The sequence below is a fragment of the Rattus norvegicus genome, chromosome 20 (assembly GCF_036323735.1).
Source record: "Rattus norvegicus strain BN/NHsdMcwi chromosome 20, GRCr8, whole genome shotgun sequence".
NCBI classification, from domain to species: domain Eukaryota; kingdom Metazoa; phylum Chordata; class Mammalia; order Rodentia; family Muridae; genus Rattus; species Rattus norvegicus.
In genome coordinates this window covers 18,514,240-18,530,660 of record NC_086038.1, presented here as the reverse complement: position 1 = coordinate 18,530,660, position 16,421 = coordinate 18,514,240, and the positions used below count along the sequence as shown (strand labels likewise).

Below are 16,421 nucleotides of genomic sequence, written 5' to 3'. Positions count from 1 at the left end.
TGGAGTCAGTGCTCCCTTAGCTGAATTCCACTTGTATGACTTAATACCTGCTGAGCATATCTAGCCGGAAGTGCTTAATGACATCACTTCCACCATTTCGGGGGTTTCTTCTTCTATCTCTAGTAGAACAACTGTTTTTGCAGTGGGTGTGCGGTTGGGGGAAGGTAGTCCTGGCTACCTCTGGAGACATTTTTAGTTGACAAGGAACAGGCAGAACAGGGGCGTGCTGATACACAGAACAACTCTCTTTTTAAAGAAAATATTCATTTATTTATATGAGTACACTGTCGCTGTCTTCAGACACACCAGAAGAGGGCATCGGATCCCATTACAGATGCAGCCAGTACTCGGGCCCAGGAGCCGGACACAGGCTCTAAATGGTGTGGACTATCTTTCTTGAATGGACTGCCTCACGGGAACGCATTCCTCTAGCCAGCCTACGTTTGGTCCACTTCAAGTCTTTTCAAGGCTCTAGCAGTGCGTTCTGGATCCACCAAATCACTGAGAGTTTGAGTGAAGTTGTGTGGATCCTCTAGTGAAGGAACCAATGATGTATGACGACATATTACACACACACACACACACACACACACACACACACACACACACACGCACGGTCGTTACAACTAAGCAACAAAAATCTCCTAGGATTTACTCCACCATTTTTATGTCTTCATTGAGAACATGAAGGTTTAAAGGGTACCCAGCAAATCAAAAAGGCAAAAGTTGTATTTGAGAAACAAAGATTTAGGTGTCCCCTCGCGCCTCAACAGCAAGGCACCCTTTATTTTACCCATAAACCCTGTGACTTAAGCTCAGGGTGAAGCCGATTCCATTATTTCTGCCTTAGAGGTGCTAATCTTCCTTTGCTCCGTCTTCCTCCAGGGAACTCAGCCTAGCATCTACCCTCTGATTCATTTCCCCTGGAAAGCAGAGGAGTTTTATACTGATCCGATCCGTTTTGTATCTGGTGTTTCCATTGTAATGCTATTACAGAACCAGCGTCGTGACAAATCGTCTGTTTATGAGGGGAATCAGCTCTACAAGAAGTAGAAAATTAGATGTGCTTCTGTTTTGCAGTAACAATAAAAACCAGAACGGGGGGGGGCGGGGGATCCTCCAATTTATCCTCATCTGTATCAGCAGGGAAGCTTCAGAAGATGAAATTTTTTTCTAATATCTTCTCAAACCGATTATTAACTACAGATACCATGTCAAAATGTAGTTCCCCTAAGGAAGACCAAGGCGTTCTCAAGCTTAGCCTGACACGGGCCCTTTAAGAAAACCAGTGACTTCTAACTCCACCCCTCTGCCGACTGGAAGCCTGCAGTCGGCTTCCTAAGGCAGTTAGTTTTCGAGATAAACGGGAGGGAGCTAATCCCCCCTGACCCCCGAGAAGGAATGCTCCCCAGGCCGTAAGCCCTCCAAACCCCGCAGTCTGGAGGTGGGGTGGGAAAAGAACAATAGAAACTTGTTAAGTATGGAAGCCACGCCCACCCCAGACTGCACTGAATAAAGCGGAAAGAATGCAGTTAAATCCCAGTCCCGGGCCTTTCCCCATCCACCTCACCCCGCGAGTCGCTTTTCCAGAAGCTTCCTGTAACCCAAGGAGCCGAGTGTCTCCTGTCCCAGACCCAACATGGCAAAGTCAAGGAGCCAAGTAAACTTCAGTGACAAAGTGGCTCCCTCAGCAGAGAATTGTTTACACTGGCGATGTGCTTCTGGAGAGCAATGCCAAAGGCTCCCCACCTCGACTTTTAACTTTTATGGTTAAATTCTGCTTCACCGACTGTGTTCAAGAAGTCCCTAGGAGGACCTAGGAGAAGTTTGGGGGGCTCCCCGCAGTTAGCATTTCTGAGTTGTTGACTAGAAGCAGCCATCTTGGTAAACATAAGGTCAAGGTTTCACCCCTGGCAGGTTAAGAGTTTATTCCGAGGTGAGACCAGTTCCTGTTTAGCCGTGGGATGAAACAGCCTAAGCGCCCGATCGAATGTAGGTTTAAAGACAAGGTTATGAACCAGGAAAGCGAGGTAGACATACTAAGCACTTAACAAAACTCCAGGAGCAGTTGACAGCCAGAAACCACTTTTCACCTCCCTTCCCCCGATTTATTTATTTATTTTTTTGCATTTTGTTTCCATGAGTTTGTTCTTCCGTTGACTAAACTTGGATAATAAAACCCGTCTGGTTAGTTTCACTTTCTTTCTTTTTTTTAAAAACCTAGAAGAGAAAGCTGTTTTGTATCAGAAGGGTGAAGTGTTTAGACCTTTCTCACCTGCTAGGCCTGTTTCCTGCGAGCCCTCCTAAGAGGGAGGAGCCTAAAAGTATTTGAGTTTGAATTTGATTCTTTGAAGCTGGCTCTCTACAGTAGTAATTACGGTTTTATTTTTTACCTCCTGGAGTTTTGTAGGAGTTGGAGAGCCGTAGGTAATAATGGTTATACAGTTCCCCTCACTTAATCGTGGCCATTTGTTTAGCATTGTGCCTGCAGTTACTTTGGAAAATTGGTACTTGAAATGTGTTTCAACCCCTTTGGGGGGTGGGGGGAGCTCCCGTTTCTTGACTAGACAAATCTCGGTTTCTTAATCCTATTCCCGTGACCTAGGCAGAGTCTTCGCAGGAGGAAAAGAGAAAAAAGGGTGGACGGGGGGTGCGCCTGGGTCCAACAACTGACGCACCAGGGCCTGGTCGCCTCTGCAAAATTCTTTCTTAAGCTAGGCTAACCTGTGGCTGCAACCCACAGACAGATACACACACAGAGAAGGAGACAGACACACTCGGAGTGACACAGACAGATAAGACACACTCTGAGGGAGGAACACAGACAGACACACAGAGAGGGAGAGACAGATACACACTCAGTGGGAGAGAGACAGACACTCAGAGGGAGAGACAGACAGACAGACACTCTCGGTTCACTGCAGGGGAACTTTCTGTCCTCAGCCCCAAGCAAGCGTCCGCACGGGGTGCCCAGCGGGAGATCCACGCGCGGCGGCGCCGACCGAAGGTGCTAGGCTCCAGCTCGCCAGGGATGGAGGGTGGGGTGGACCAAGGAGCCTGGCTGCCCCTCCCACGTGTCCGGGCACCTGCGGGGCTGGCGCGGCGTGGGGTCCGCCTTTCTCCGGAAGAGGCGGCGCGGCGGGAGGAGGGGGGCTGGGGCCCGGGACCGCAGGGGGCTCCTCTGGGGCGGGAGCACGTGCGCGGAGAGGCAGCGCGGGCCCGAGGGTGTGCGTGCAGCTGCTAGGCGAGCGCTGGGGCTGGGGCTTTGCGGGGACCGCCCCGCGGAGCGCGCCAGAGCCCCGGCGCTGCAGTACTGCCCGAGTCCGGGCGGGGTCTCTGTTCCCTGGCGGAGCAGCTCGCGCGGCCGCGGGAAGCGCCCTCTCTTTCTCCGCCGCCGCCGCCGCGCGTCTGCGCCCTGCCGCCCGCCCGCGCCGCGCTCTGAGCTCCCCCGCTCCCCCGCTGCCGCGCGCCCGGCCCCGCGCCCACTCGCCGCGCGCCCGGCCCTTGGCGTCCCCGCTCCCCGCGCCCGGCTCCCCGCGCCCACTCGCCCCGCCATGGCGGACAGCGCGAGCGAGAGCGACACGGACGCGGCGGGCGGCGGCCCGGCAGCCATGCAGTCGTCCTGCTCGGCGACCTCGGGCGGCAGCGGCGGGGGCGGCGGCGGGAAGTCGGGGGGCATTGTCATCTCGCCGTTCCGCCTGGAGGAGCTCACCAACCGCCTAGCCTCGCTGCAGCAGGAGAACAAGGTGCTCAAGATCGAGCTGGAGACCTACAAACTCAAGTGCAAGGCGCTGCAGGAGGAGAACCGCGACCTGCGCAAAGCCAGCGTGACCATCGTGAGTGCACCCCGCGGATCGTGGGGACCCCCGAGTGCGCGCCCCCGTGCGGGGCTGCGGGCCTGAGGGCACAAGGAGCCGGCCTTGGGGTCCACGAGCGCCCTCCCTCCCTTAGGGTGTTGGAGGTGCCTGGGGAGACTCCCTACGTCCCCTTGTCGCCCCGGGTGGAGGCCCCTCCGAGGCAGGGCTGGAGGCTGGCGGCGTGGCTGGGGGGGCGGGGTGGGACTTTCTCAACCCTAGGGTGCCTGAAGGCTCTGAATCGAGGGACACCCTCTCCGAGTCCCCGTGAGTGGACGGAGCTGGGTTCTGCCTAGGGGTTAGTTGGGGAGACGGGGTGTGCCACTGGGCTGGGCCCCCAGTTGGCAGGAGGACGGCTCTTTGCTGGATCGCCAGCGCAGGGGGAGGGAGAGTGGCCCGGAATCCGGGAAGTGGAGTTTTCTGGCCAGGATGGAAAGGGAAGGGCGGGCACTGAGGCTACACTAGCACCCCGTTCGGAATCCCTGTCCTTTTGGGCCCAGAGGGTGGGCGGGTACCGAGTAGTGGGGAGTGTAACGTCTGGCGCTGACTGGGACAGGGTTGGAGCTGAAACCATGATGGAGGGTGGCCGCTGGGACTGCCTGGCTGAGCAAGGATTTACGTGCATCTCCTTCATTGGTTCGAGAGTCTTAGGAGTACTTGCCTGTGAGTCTAGGTACTTGACGGGAACACAGGCCATCTGTTCTGTTTCTACCTGGCCCCGCGAGGCTCCCCTGGAAGAGGGCAAGATTAGTCTGAGCTCAGCCTCCTGGTGTAGCAGAGTGGAAAGGCCCCCGAAGCGGTGATGAGGCGAAACGTAACTAGAAAAAGTACGCGCTGTGCTCTCACCTCTCCTCCTTGCCAACTCCACATCATTAACATGCAGAATCCCCCACAGACAACCCTATTCAGATCAAAACAGTTTCCCAGCCAGCAGCACGGAAGAAAATGTCAAGAAATCAAGGAGGATAAATTGTCAGAGCCGCTTGCGTGCAGCTGATTAGACGGGAACCTTCTAAGAGAGAAAAAGAAATTGGGTGGTGGGTCAAGGATCACATCCTGGAGACGAGAACGGGACAAATTTAAGCTGCCCTTGTGCCAAGAAAAAGTGGTGGTGGTGGTGGTGGGTGTGTGTGTGTGTGTGTGTGTGTGTGTGTGTGTGTGTGTGTGTGTTTGCCTGGCTTCATGGCTTCATGGTCTGTGTAGATAGCAGGTCTCCACTAGGGAGGCAGTGTGATTTACAACCTGAATAGCCGCTGGTTTTGTAGAGGTATCTTTCTTGCTCTTCCCCGGTTTGGTGGAACTGGACCTACGAGCGTACATCGCCAGGCTGCAAATTGTTGGATTGGCCTTTTGATAGTCAAGGAAAGGCATTTGTGGAGATGACCACTTAAGCCTTTTCTGGGCTAAGCAAGAGGACTCAGCAGAGTTGTGGTTGAAGGAACAGAGGGACAGTGGAGGTCGTTTATTTGAAACTTGATGTATACGAACACTGCTTGAAAACGTGTCATAAATGACAGCGTTGGTCTCTTGCAGAGAAGGAGCAGTGGAAGGGAACAGACCTCCCAGGAGGAGGGGGTACCTCTCTAGCCTCTTCTGTGCCTGAGAGCATCAGGTCAGGCTGCTTTTTGTGTGGAGACAGGAAACATTGAGAAGGTTATCTGTTTGACCTGCTGACCCATAAGTAGGTCTGTTTCTTGTACACAGACACACTGGCCTTGCAGGGACAAACATGTTTGGGTGAGGTGGGGAAAGCTCTGGTTCTTCTGCTCGCTCTGAACGACAGCGAACTTCCAGTCAGAGCCCTCGTGCTAGTACGTGTTCTCAAGTCCTATCCGGTGAGGTTGTTAAATCGTTCAAGCTGACAGTTTGCAAGTGTGGGGCAGGCCTCAGAGTTTTACAAGTGCCAGCGGCCCACCTGGGTACCTCAGTCTTGGCAGGTGTATTAAGGGGCTAATTGTCAAGGGCAGGAAAGAGGTTGGCGAGGCTTTTCACCTGGGGTGAAGATTCGGGCGTGGGGGTCCCGCCTCTGGAACTGCCTTAAGTCCAGAGAATCCATGCAGCGTCAAGGTGTGCACCTCCTGACAAACCCAACTGGAAAGGCTCTGACGAGGATAAGGTAGTTCATCCAGGCCTCTGCTGGTTTCCAGACTTTTAGTTAATTTGACAGGCAGAGGAGTAAGGGCATCATCCTGTTTCTTGCTTTCTTCACTCTTGTTATTCTTCTAGTTATGATAATTCATTTTTGTGTCGATGACCAGTACAGGTGATGACGTCTGTACTTAGATAAGATACACTATAAGGGTATTGACTTTCAATATACTTTTCTCCCCCCAATAGGTTTAGGCGTATGGTAAAGTTAACATAGTTTCTCCCGCCCGCTTCCTATGCCCTCTGTAGACACAACTTCTTCCAGCACCAGCCTCCAGAGCTCCAGAGAGGGGCAGTTGTTAGTGTCGAGGGACCCACGTGTACCCACAGTCTGTGATTGACATTAGGTCTCACAGTTGGAGTTGTATATTCTAAGGCCTTGGATGAAGGCATCAACACATCACCCAGCACAATTCTGTCTTCATGGTAACCCTTAGCCCTCCTTCTTTTTCTTCCTCCCATAAGACCTGGAAACTGTTTTGCCCGCCCCCCCCTCGGGATGTCACGTGGGTTTGCTCTGTCACACCTGGTAAAACGGACCGAAGGAAGGATCCCTCCTGATCTTTGGCGTGTGCATGTGTGCACGCTCGAATAGGGCATACACGCGTGTGTCTGTGGAAGCCTGACACTGTTCTTTGACTTGTCTTCTACCTCCTATGTTGAGGCAGGGTCTCTCTCACAGCCTGCAGATGAGGTTGGCGTAGCTAGCCGGCTTGCTCAGGGGCTCCTCTGTCTCTACCTTCTGAAGGGCTGAGATTACAAGCTGGTGTTGCTAGGCCCATGGAGTTTTTGATGGCTTTTCCTTGGGTTCTGAGAATCGGAACCCAGTCTCCATGCTTTTCCAGCAGGCGCCGAATCCCCTGACCCTCGACAGTATCCATTTATTTGTTTTTTGAACGTGTTTCTTTTTAGGGCTCGCATGTGACCGTTTGTCTACTGAAGGGCGTCTTAGTTGGCTTGCAAGTTCTAGCGGTTGTGAATAAATCTGCCTTAAGCATTCACATCCATTTGTCTAGACAGAAGATTTCAGCCCATTTGGGTAAATACCCAGGATTACGGTTGCCCGGGTTATGTGGTAATTGATTGTGTTTACTCTTGTAAGAAACTCCCAAACCCCGTTCTAAAGTGCCCAGAAGAGTCCTCGCTCCTCACTGAATCTGGTCCCGAACTTCCTAGACTCTGATCTTTCTCAGGCTTATAGTGGTGCCTCATAGTTGGAATTTTTTTTTCCCACGGTGAGGATCAAGGCTCTAGCCATTGAGCTGTCCTGTCTGTTCTGGTATAGCTGTCTCATTCCCACCACGACTCCCAGTTCGAGAAGAGTGGATCCTTTGGTCTGTTTCTCAGTATCTGAAGTGAGAGGAAGCCTGTGTGTGGAGAGAGAGAATGAACAGGCCTCTCGGGCGGTCCATCACACAGGGGAGGGGTCAGAGGTAGTCTTCAGTGTACTGTATCTGGGCCTTAGAGAGCGACGAGAGTGATCTGAGGGATTATCCAATTTCACCCATTAAGTCAGCAGCGGAGGCAGGCTACTGATTATAGATGGTTTGGCTTTGGTTTGGTTTGGTTTTTTTATGAGTGGGAAATAAACACAAACCAAATGTTTAGTCACTCCTTCACATAGTGTTTGTGTGTTAGTCCAGATTAGCGTGGGGCAAATCCCGGAAGAGTGTGGTCTCCGATTGTCTTGACGCAGACCCCGAGGGTGGCCCAGGGATGGGTGATCCTTGGTCAGGTGTGGGAGCACAGTTGACGGACAGTCCCACAATGGGCAGTCCCACGAGTTCTCAGCCAGCTTCTGGGGTGACATGTGTGAGCAGTGTTCAGTCGCCTCCCGCAGGCACGTGTCTTTTCTAGACAGGCTCAGAAATGCAGTGCATTTAGTTTGGAAATCAAGGCCTGTAACAAATCACTAAGATTTAAGTGTCTCTTCTGATTATAAAACAGATCCCTTCCTTATAGAAGTTTAGGGCCATACAGACATAAAAGTTTTTTTGTTTTAAGATTTATTTATATGTGTTTGCCTGTATGCATGTATGTGCACCATGTATGTGCAGTGCCCTGAGAGGCCAGAAGAGGGCGCTGGAGCCCATTGAGAGATGGGACGGGAGCTGCTATGTGGGTGCTGGACACCGAATCCAGTCCTCTGGAAGAGCAGCTAGTGCTCTTAACCTCAGAACCATCTCTCAAGTTCATCTCAAAAGTTCAAAACCTTACCCAAGGAAGGACACCCTACACACAGCTCCTTGAGTGTGTTTGGGATAATTTACCATGCAGCCTCAGATACAATTTTCCATTTCTAAGACTTAAAAATGGCCCCCAGAAAAAGGTGAAGTGACCTTTCTCTCTGTGTAGAAGTTTTTTTTTTAGGTTCTTATGGAAGCAAGCACTTAAGAAGAGACATTTCCTCAGGAAATGGGAGCTCAGCATTGGATCCGTCTGCGCACAGCCCTTGAGTATTCTGCCTTGGAGTCCTGTTTGTTTTACATCTGTGGGTGCCCCCTGGGTGTCCTACAAGACACCTCGGGAGGTCACCAGTCTTCTGTAACCCTCTTGTTATCCATTTGGTAGGGGATGGGGGCTACTTAGAGCATCCAGAGTGTTGAGTTCATGGGTTCAAGACCTCAGGAACCAGTCTTGAGGAAAGACCAGAGCTTCTGAAACTCTTTCATTTGTTTTCTCCCAAGACAGCTTTCTGTTGGCTTCCCAGGCTGTGTCATTGGTCATGTTTGCTTCCCAGCCATGCTCCTCTCCTGATCTGCCGTTCCTATGCATCTTCTGAACCCACACAGGCCTGAGTTCCCCAGCCCCCTCTGGCTCAGTCCCCCCATCCTGCTTTGCCCTTCTCCACCTTCTCTTCTCCAACGAGAAGTCTAGTCAGTTGGGCTGTCTGTCTAGCCAGTGTGCCCTGGGGGTGATGCCAGGTGAGGTATAACTAGGCAGACGCAGAACCCATCTGCCACCACCGCCATCTTGAGGAGATGTGGGTCCTCCCATGGGGTCAGGCTTTTCCTTCTTTGTCCATGTTACTCAAGAGTCTGGCGTATGGGAGGCACAGGAGGGTTGGTGAATTGGCCAGGGGGGGGGGTGTGGGTGCCCTCTGTTTATGTTGGTTTTCTGGGGTAGTGGTATTGTCACGTGTTCTTTAAGGTCACAGGCACTCCTGACATCATGGCAGGCCCCCCCCCCCCCATACACTGTGTATTGTGGAGACTCAAATGCCACATGCCCCCTGAGCTCTGGGCTCTGACTGCCAGGCTACCTTGTAGCACCCGCCTGGATGTTGCTGCTACGTTTCATTTGCAGGGGGACAAAGTGTCTTCCGGCTGAGTCTCTGAGGAAGACGTAGGACAGAAGCAGGGCCTGTCCTAAGTACTCAACCTTTCTTCACCTTTGCCGCTTTGGTGGTGTAGACGGTGACAGATCATTCCAGATGGTTCCTACGGCTCCTTTTATATTAAAATCACCTCCCCTGCCTCTGGGAAACAGCCACGGTCATCATAGAGTGGTGAGATCTGGAGGACTTGTTCTTAGACTGAGGATGGTCGTTGAGAACAGGATCGGGAGGCTTCAGTCCAGAGCTGTCCTTTGCCAGTGACATTCCGAGTGCAGCAGGTGATCCCCTTGAAATCCTGCCTTCCGGGTGTAACCAGGTTTACACCTCTCGATGCTAATGCTCGTGTTTAAAATTCAGCAAGGCTGAGTGAGGAGGAGTAAGCCATCTTTCCTGTCCTTTGGTGTAATTTTTTTCCTCAGTGGGGAGGCATCGTGTTTTTCTCTTCAGTCACAGCGCCAGTTGCTTTTAGGTATATTGAATTATTGTCAAAGCTAGCAGAATAAATGCTCACAGGTTCAGCGTGCTCCTGACAGGAAAGGATGCTCAAGAAAACACTCAAAACGGCTGGGATCTCAGAATGGAAGCTGGTAGACTCTTGTCTTCCAGAGATTACCGTGTGTGTGTGTGTGTGTGTGTGTGTGTGTGGTGTGTGGTGTGTGTGCACATGTACACACATCTTTATATTTTATGGTTGTCAGATGCAATGTGAAGTTTATCCCTGCACCCAGGTCAGTGGATAGCAAACATCACTTTAATTCCCTCAGGGAATAAATACTGAGAAATCGGGACACAGGTTCTACAATGTGACTGATGGTTCCTTAGGGTCAGGGCTCCCTCTGTGTCTTTAGATCCAGTGTGGAGAGCATTTCACTCCTTTGGTTAATTAGTGTACGTTCATTGTCCAAGTTGGTGGGTCCCCTAAGGACTTTTCCACCCAGGTATTGCTTGGACCACGCTCAACCTCCCGTGACCCTCCTGCGTGGAGCGTGTTCTCCGTGGTTGAAAGTGGTTGAAAGTCAGGATGCTTCCTGGTTCGATGGTGGGACATTAAGCCATGGCTGACCCTTTTACCTGGTTATCTTTTATTTCCTCAGAAAGGCACAGGATAGCAGGTAGGAATAAATACAGCTTTAAAGAGCTAGGAGTCGACCTCCAGGGCCTGCACCGGACCTCCCGTGTGCCGGGTGCTGAGAAATCCCCAGAAGCAATTTGGGGTGCTCCTCAGATGATCAGCCAGGACCACAGCTGGCTTTCTCCATCTTGGCCCTGGCTGGGTATTGGAGGCATTTGAGCGCAGAGGGAATTGTGGTTTCACCTCCAGTCCAGAGGGTCTGATCCCCAGTTAACCCCCATGCAAGGGAGACAGGAAGTCAGTACAGACTCCCAGGTTTCTGAACCTGCGCACTCCCTTCAGCCTTCTAAAATGAAGTTATCTGTCTGGATAAGCATCTGCAAGGAAAGCTTGGTGTTGGAGCCCCTCAGAGTCGCTAGCGTGTAGTTTATCTTGGGGCAGGGAGCTGGCCAGCTGTTGCTTCGTCTAGCTGTGTTGGGACGTCTTTTGTTTGTTTTTAATTTCAGTTTTCTTTTTTTTTAATTCGTTGGCGGTTGAAACGAAATGCCAGTGACAACGGAGGTTTTGGGATTCGGGTCTGTCAGCACAGCAGGCAGCATACCTGTTAAACCCCCGTGGCCCACCCATCTTCCTTCACGGAATTCTGATGGTGGGATCCGACTACCAATGGTGCCTTTTTTTAAAAACTCAGAACTGTGGGAAAGGAAAAGACAAGTTAAGGTAAAGTTAATTATGGAGAGGATTAAAAGCTCAATGCTGCTCCATGGGGCTAATCTCCCATACATCTGTTGCAGATCAGTCCAGACCCCCCCACTCCCACCTCTACCCCCACCCCCACCACCCCCACCCCCAGGAGGCCAGGTGTGTCTGCCCCGTGAGCTGCTTAATTCCTACCAGGGCATCTCAGGGCACAGGGGAATCAAGTGGGGCTGTGCCCAGTGGGGAGCGGAGGTGCCTAGGTCACCCTTCCAAAGGGCTTCCCCAAGAGGGAAAGAGGAAATGGGAGAAGGCAGTGGATTTTGGGTACACCTCTGCGCAGAAATCCAGTTGCCTGCTTGGAATATTCCACCATTGTTCGCACAAAGGGTCGGTCTGATTATTTTGCTGCGCAGGCCTTGAAAGATTAAAGAGGAGGGCCTAAATGATGGGTGTTTGAGTAGTTGGTTGGTCATCCTGAAACACCAAAAAAATAACTCATGTTCTGTGGGGAGGAGGGTTCTTTGCCTGACGGGCCTTCCTCCATCCAGAGCCCACACGTGGCCTGTGCTTCGGAAGTGGCTCTCGGGGAGAGGGGGGTCCTGGTGATTGAGCTGGAGAAGAGCTGGCTAGTGTCTTCGTTAGCAGAGAGCACATGACACACACAGGTGACCACACTCAGCAGTGGGTACCACCACGACGGCCTGTGCCTTCTGGAGAGAACGGGAGCTCTTACACACGCCTTTGAACCTTGAACACCGGGAGCTTGGTCATGGGATGCTGTGTCAGGTCCCAGAGAGGCCGGCAGCTTCTCCTTAGATACTAAATTCTCAGTGTGCACTCTGCTGCCTCAACCCGGTTGCAGTGTAAGATTCCGGGCCCCGAGCGCTGTGCGATGTCACCGCCAGTCACAACGGGAACTCTACACTCGGGCAATGTCTCAGCTTCCCCTCCCTTGTGATCTCTTCTTTGTGGTGACTTTTAATACTTATTTGCTTGTCCATGTTATCTGTCTGTAGGCACTGAGTGGAAGACCATGGCCGTCAGCATTCTAGGCAAGGACTCCCCGACTGAAGTGGGCTCCTTTTTTGTTTGTTTGTATATTTATGTGGGTGTTTGTGTGTTCCTGTGTGGGAACTTGTGTATATACGTGTATGTGGGGACAGAGGTGAGTGTTGGGGGGGGTCTTCCTGTGCTGCTCTCACAGAACCTGGAGCTCACCAGTTGGCTAGACTCCCGCAGTCCCCAGGGGCTCCTGTTGCCTCTGCGTACCCAGTGCCGTACCCAGCGCCAAGGTAACTTGTAAGCACTACCCCGTGTTTTACATTTGATTCTGATGTGCTGACGAGTTTTATGTCGGCTTGACACAAGCTAGTGCCACGTGTGAAGAGGGAACTTGAGTTGAGACCGTGACCCTGCCAGATTGGCCTGTGGGTATATTTTCTTGATTGGTGTCAGAGGGCCCCGCCCATTGTGGGCGGTGTCATCCCCTGGGCTGGAGGTCCTGGGTTCTATAAGAAAGCAGGCTGAGCAAGCCAGGAGGAGCAAGCCAGTAAGCAGCACCCCTCCATGGCCTCTGCATCAGTTCCTACTTCTAGGTTCCTGCCTGAAGTCCCTGAATGGGGACTATAAGCTGCCAAGTGAATTAATTAACCCTTTCCTCCCCACCCTGCTTATGGTCATGATGTTTATCACAGCAATAGAAACCTTAACTGAGACCGTGGGGCTCTAAACTTAAGTCCTTATAACCGAGGCAAGTTCTTTTTTTTTTTTTTTTTTGGTTCTTTTTTTTTTGGTTCTTTTTTTCGGAGCTGGGGACCGAACCCAGGGCCTTGCGCTTCCTAGGCAAGCGCTCTACCACTGAGCTAAATCCCCAACCCCCCCCCCCCCAGGCAAGTTCTTTACCAGCTGTCGGTTGAGTGAACCTTCCCTTGAAGGGTGAAGGAAGGAACAGAGAAAAGCTTATAGAATTCTTACCAACATTTTCTCACATCTGGGTCTTTTTTTTTTTTTTTAATGTATGTGAATTTTTCTGCATGTATGTGTGTGTATGCAGTCTTCACAGGTCAGAAAAGGGTATTAGGCTCCCTGGAGTTGGAGTTATAGACGGTTGTCAGCTGCGATGTGAATCCTGGGGACTGAATGCTGGGTCTGTGGAAGATCGGCCAGTGCTCTAACCACTGAGCCACCCACCTCTCCAGCCTCTTCCGGATGCGAGAGACACCAAGGGTAGAGTCTGCTCTCTCCTACCATGTGAGGGTCCAGGGATGGAACTTAGTCAGCAGGATTAGCTATATAGCACCTCTACCCACGATCCATCTCTCGGGGGTCACCATCGCTTGTTGAAAACCTCACTGTGATTCTGCAGGTCAGTACCTCTCACAGGATTTGCTACGGACCTACAAACAGAGGAACTGAGGTTTCATTACTTGAGGGGGGGGCGTGTCTCATGCACTTGTAGATGATGCCAGGGTTTGCACTTGGGGCTGGTTTCTGCACACGCCGGTGAGAGGGTAGTAGGTTGACTTAGGGGCGGTTTTGTCTTCCTCTGGCTGTAAGCATTGGCTCTTGGTTTCCACACAGATCTGGTCATTTCCGGAGGATGCCGGGCTTGGGGATGTTGTCAAGGTAGTAGACTATTTGGAGAAAGCAGTCACGGCAGAGAGGGTGTCTGCAGTGTCCGGGGCTTGTCCGGCTGTCTGTCTGTCTGTCTGTCTGTCTGTCTGTCTGTCTGTCGTCTTCTCCACCTTCAGCCCTGCACCTGGTACACCACGGTTATTCCATTCCTACACCGTGTCTTCGATTCCCATCCCGGGCCAGAGTCAGTTTCTAGTTCTTTGCTTATGTTACAGCCGCTGCTTAAAAATAGTCCGACTCGTGTGGGCAAGGAGCCTCCCTCCCAACAAGGTTGGAGTACCCGTCGCCTGTCAGGCAACTGTGCCTTTATGTGTCTCCACACTTGATCAGGACCAGCGCTTCACCCTAATCCTGCTACTCTTAATACAGTTAACTGTGGGGATCCCGGACCATGAAGTTGTTTTGTTGCTATTTCATAAGTAATTTTGCTGCTGTTACGAATCACAATGTAAATATCTGATTCATGACCCCTTCGGGGTCCAGACCCACAGGTTGAAGGAGAGCAGATTTTAACCAAGACATGAAGGGGAAGCTGAATTTAAGTGAGAGAGGGATAGGTCCCACCCCCAGCTGAACACGAACACCTTGGGATGAATGGATCTTGGGAGGAGAGAGGGGAGCCGGTGGGTGTCCTGCATGGGCTCTGCCCTGGCTCGTGAGGAGAGAGAAGGCAGGTAAAAGGTAGGGACATCCTGACTTTGAGATACTCACCTTGACTGCTCATGGCACACGGTGGGTTGTCCTTTCACTTGTACCCGGCCACTTCTCACCATACAGGTGTACAGTCTCCCACGCACAGGTATAAGGGCGTTTTGACACCTCAAAGATTGCAGTGTGCTGGGACAGGCCCTTGCATGATGACCAGCTTGTGAAGACCCTGCTCTTGGAAGGACTAGTTTTATTAACTAGTAACTTAACACAGCTAGTCAACATGGCGTGTGTGGGGTTTATTTTGGGCAGCGCTGGTGCTTATGCTGTGCAAAACTTTGAGCTGAGTGTGGTGTAGTTTTTGTGAAGTGCACAAACTTCCCACAGAAGGATTGGAGGGTGAGGCCAAATTTAGAAAGGAAACGTCAGGTGCTGCTTCTGCCCAGTTCAGGATGGCAGCCATTGGCTGTCTCTCCCATCCGATCAGACCTCCGGTGGTCTTTCTGACTCTTTCTAAAAAGACTTCACACAGTCAGGATTACACAAAGTCTTTGTGTGTTTGGCTCTTTAAACCCTCCTGGTTTTGTTACTAGTATTCATGCTGGCTACAGACTGGGTATTTCTTACTGCTGGAGGATATTTCACTCAGTGTATACCCGCAGTTTTCAGTTTTAGTTTCTGCCTTCTGGATTCTGGAGGCTCTGCACCGTCCTGTGTCCCGTGCCCTGTCCTGTCCTCAGTGTGGATTTTAAGAGATCATTTATCGCATCCTAGCACAGTTGCTTAGAGTACATTTCAAAAACAGTCTTGCTCTAGCTAATCCTCCAAGCTGACTGTAGGGGAAAAAATGACATTTTAGAAACTGAGAGAGGAGCTTGAGGTACACCTGACCTGGGTGCTGGAAACCTCAGGCTAGGGAGGACCTTGCCTCAGCTCAGTTTCTCTGGGCTCATGCTTCCCTGGTACTAGGAAATTGGATGCGAAAGCCAGGCTTGCCCTTGCCCTTGGGGCTATGCTGTTGTAGAGCATGGGGCAAGCCTGCTTTCAGAGCGGTTCCATCCCTTTCCACCCCCAGGGTTGAAGAGCTCTTTCTATCCTTTCTGGAAAATAAAGCCAAACACGTCCCTTCCAACTGTTTTCTGACCATAACACTATGGAAAGACAGAGCTGTTCTGTTCAGCCTCTCTGATGTGTGTGTGGCCTTTGACTCTGTTCCAGGCTTCCAGAAGGTGAGCTTTGGTGGGCAACACCCGGTGCAACTTATGCTTAGGTGCTGACTTAAAGAACAGAAACCAGGGGTTGGGGATTTAGCTCAGAGGTAGAGCGCTTGTCTAGCAAGCACAAGGCCCTGGGTTCGGTCCCCAGCTCCGAAAAAAAGAAAACAAACAAACAAACAAAAAAGAACAGAAACCAAACATAAATCTTTGCAATGTGCAGGTATGGGCGGGGCTATGTGCAAGCATGGGCGGGGCTATGCAGGCATGGTGGAATTTGTGTAGGCATGGGTGGGGCTGTGTGCAAGCATGGGCGGGGCTGTGTATGCTGTACATAGCATAGGCGGTGTACAGGCATGAATGAGGCATAGGTCTCTTGGGTCTCAAAGAATGGCTGAAGAATGCAGACAGGGCAAGACAGCTCCAGAGCAGAGCCAGAGGCAGGTCCAGTAGACAGAAATTTTGCTGTGTTTTTAGAGGGTTCCCACATGGTCCTTTTTCTCACTGTTGCCTCAATCTCTCCCTGGCAGTAGTGTTAGTGTCCTGGGGACTTAGAAAGGTTGAGGGCTGTGTTTCTTAGAAGCACACAGCACTTGAGCTTTGGGGGTGGTGAGAGGGTACACCGTGCCTGTTTCACGGACTCAGCTTTCACCTATGAAGAATGCAGAGTAAGCCACTGAGGGATGCCTGTGCCTCCTGCTGTGTGGTTACCAGGGATGGGAGGCTGCATCAAGGACTGTGAGACTGGTTTGGTTTCTGTCAACCAAGGGAGGTGAACACTAGTCACTACAGCCTGTTGCTTGGTTCTTGCTTGG

At 51.7% G+C, this 16,421-nt stretch overlaps 1 protein-coding gene across 1 annotated transcript in view; it reads left to right on the top strand.

Annotated features, from left to right (window-relative positions):
* Positions 1–3,433: 3,433 nt before the first annotated feature.
* The window catches only part of Ccdc6 (coiled-coil domain containing 6), a 95,985-nt gene continuing 82,997 nt past the window's right edge, over positions 3,434–16,421 (top strand). Inside the window, exon 1 of the mRNA NM_001427373.1 lies at positions 3,434–3,836. Within this exon, the coding sequence (NP_001414302.1) occupies positions 3,555–3,836 (282 nt within the window). The 5' untranslated portion in view covers positions 3,434–3,554. The remainder of the gene's footprint in view (positions 3,837–16,421) is intronic.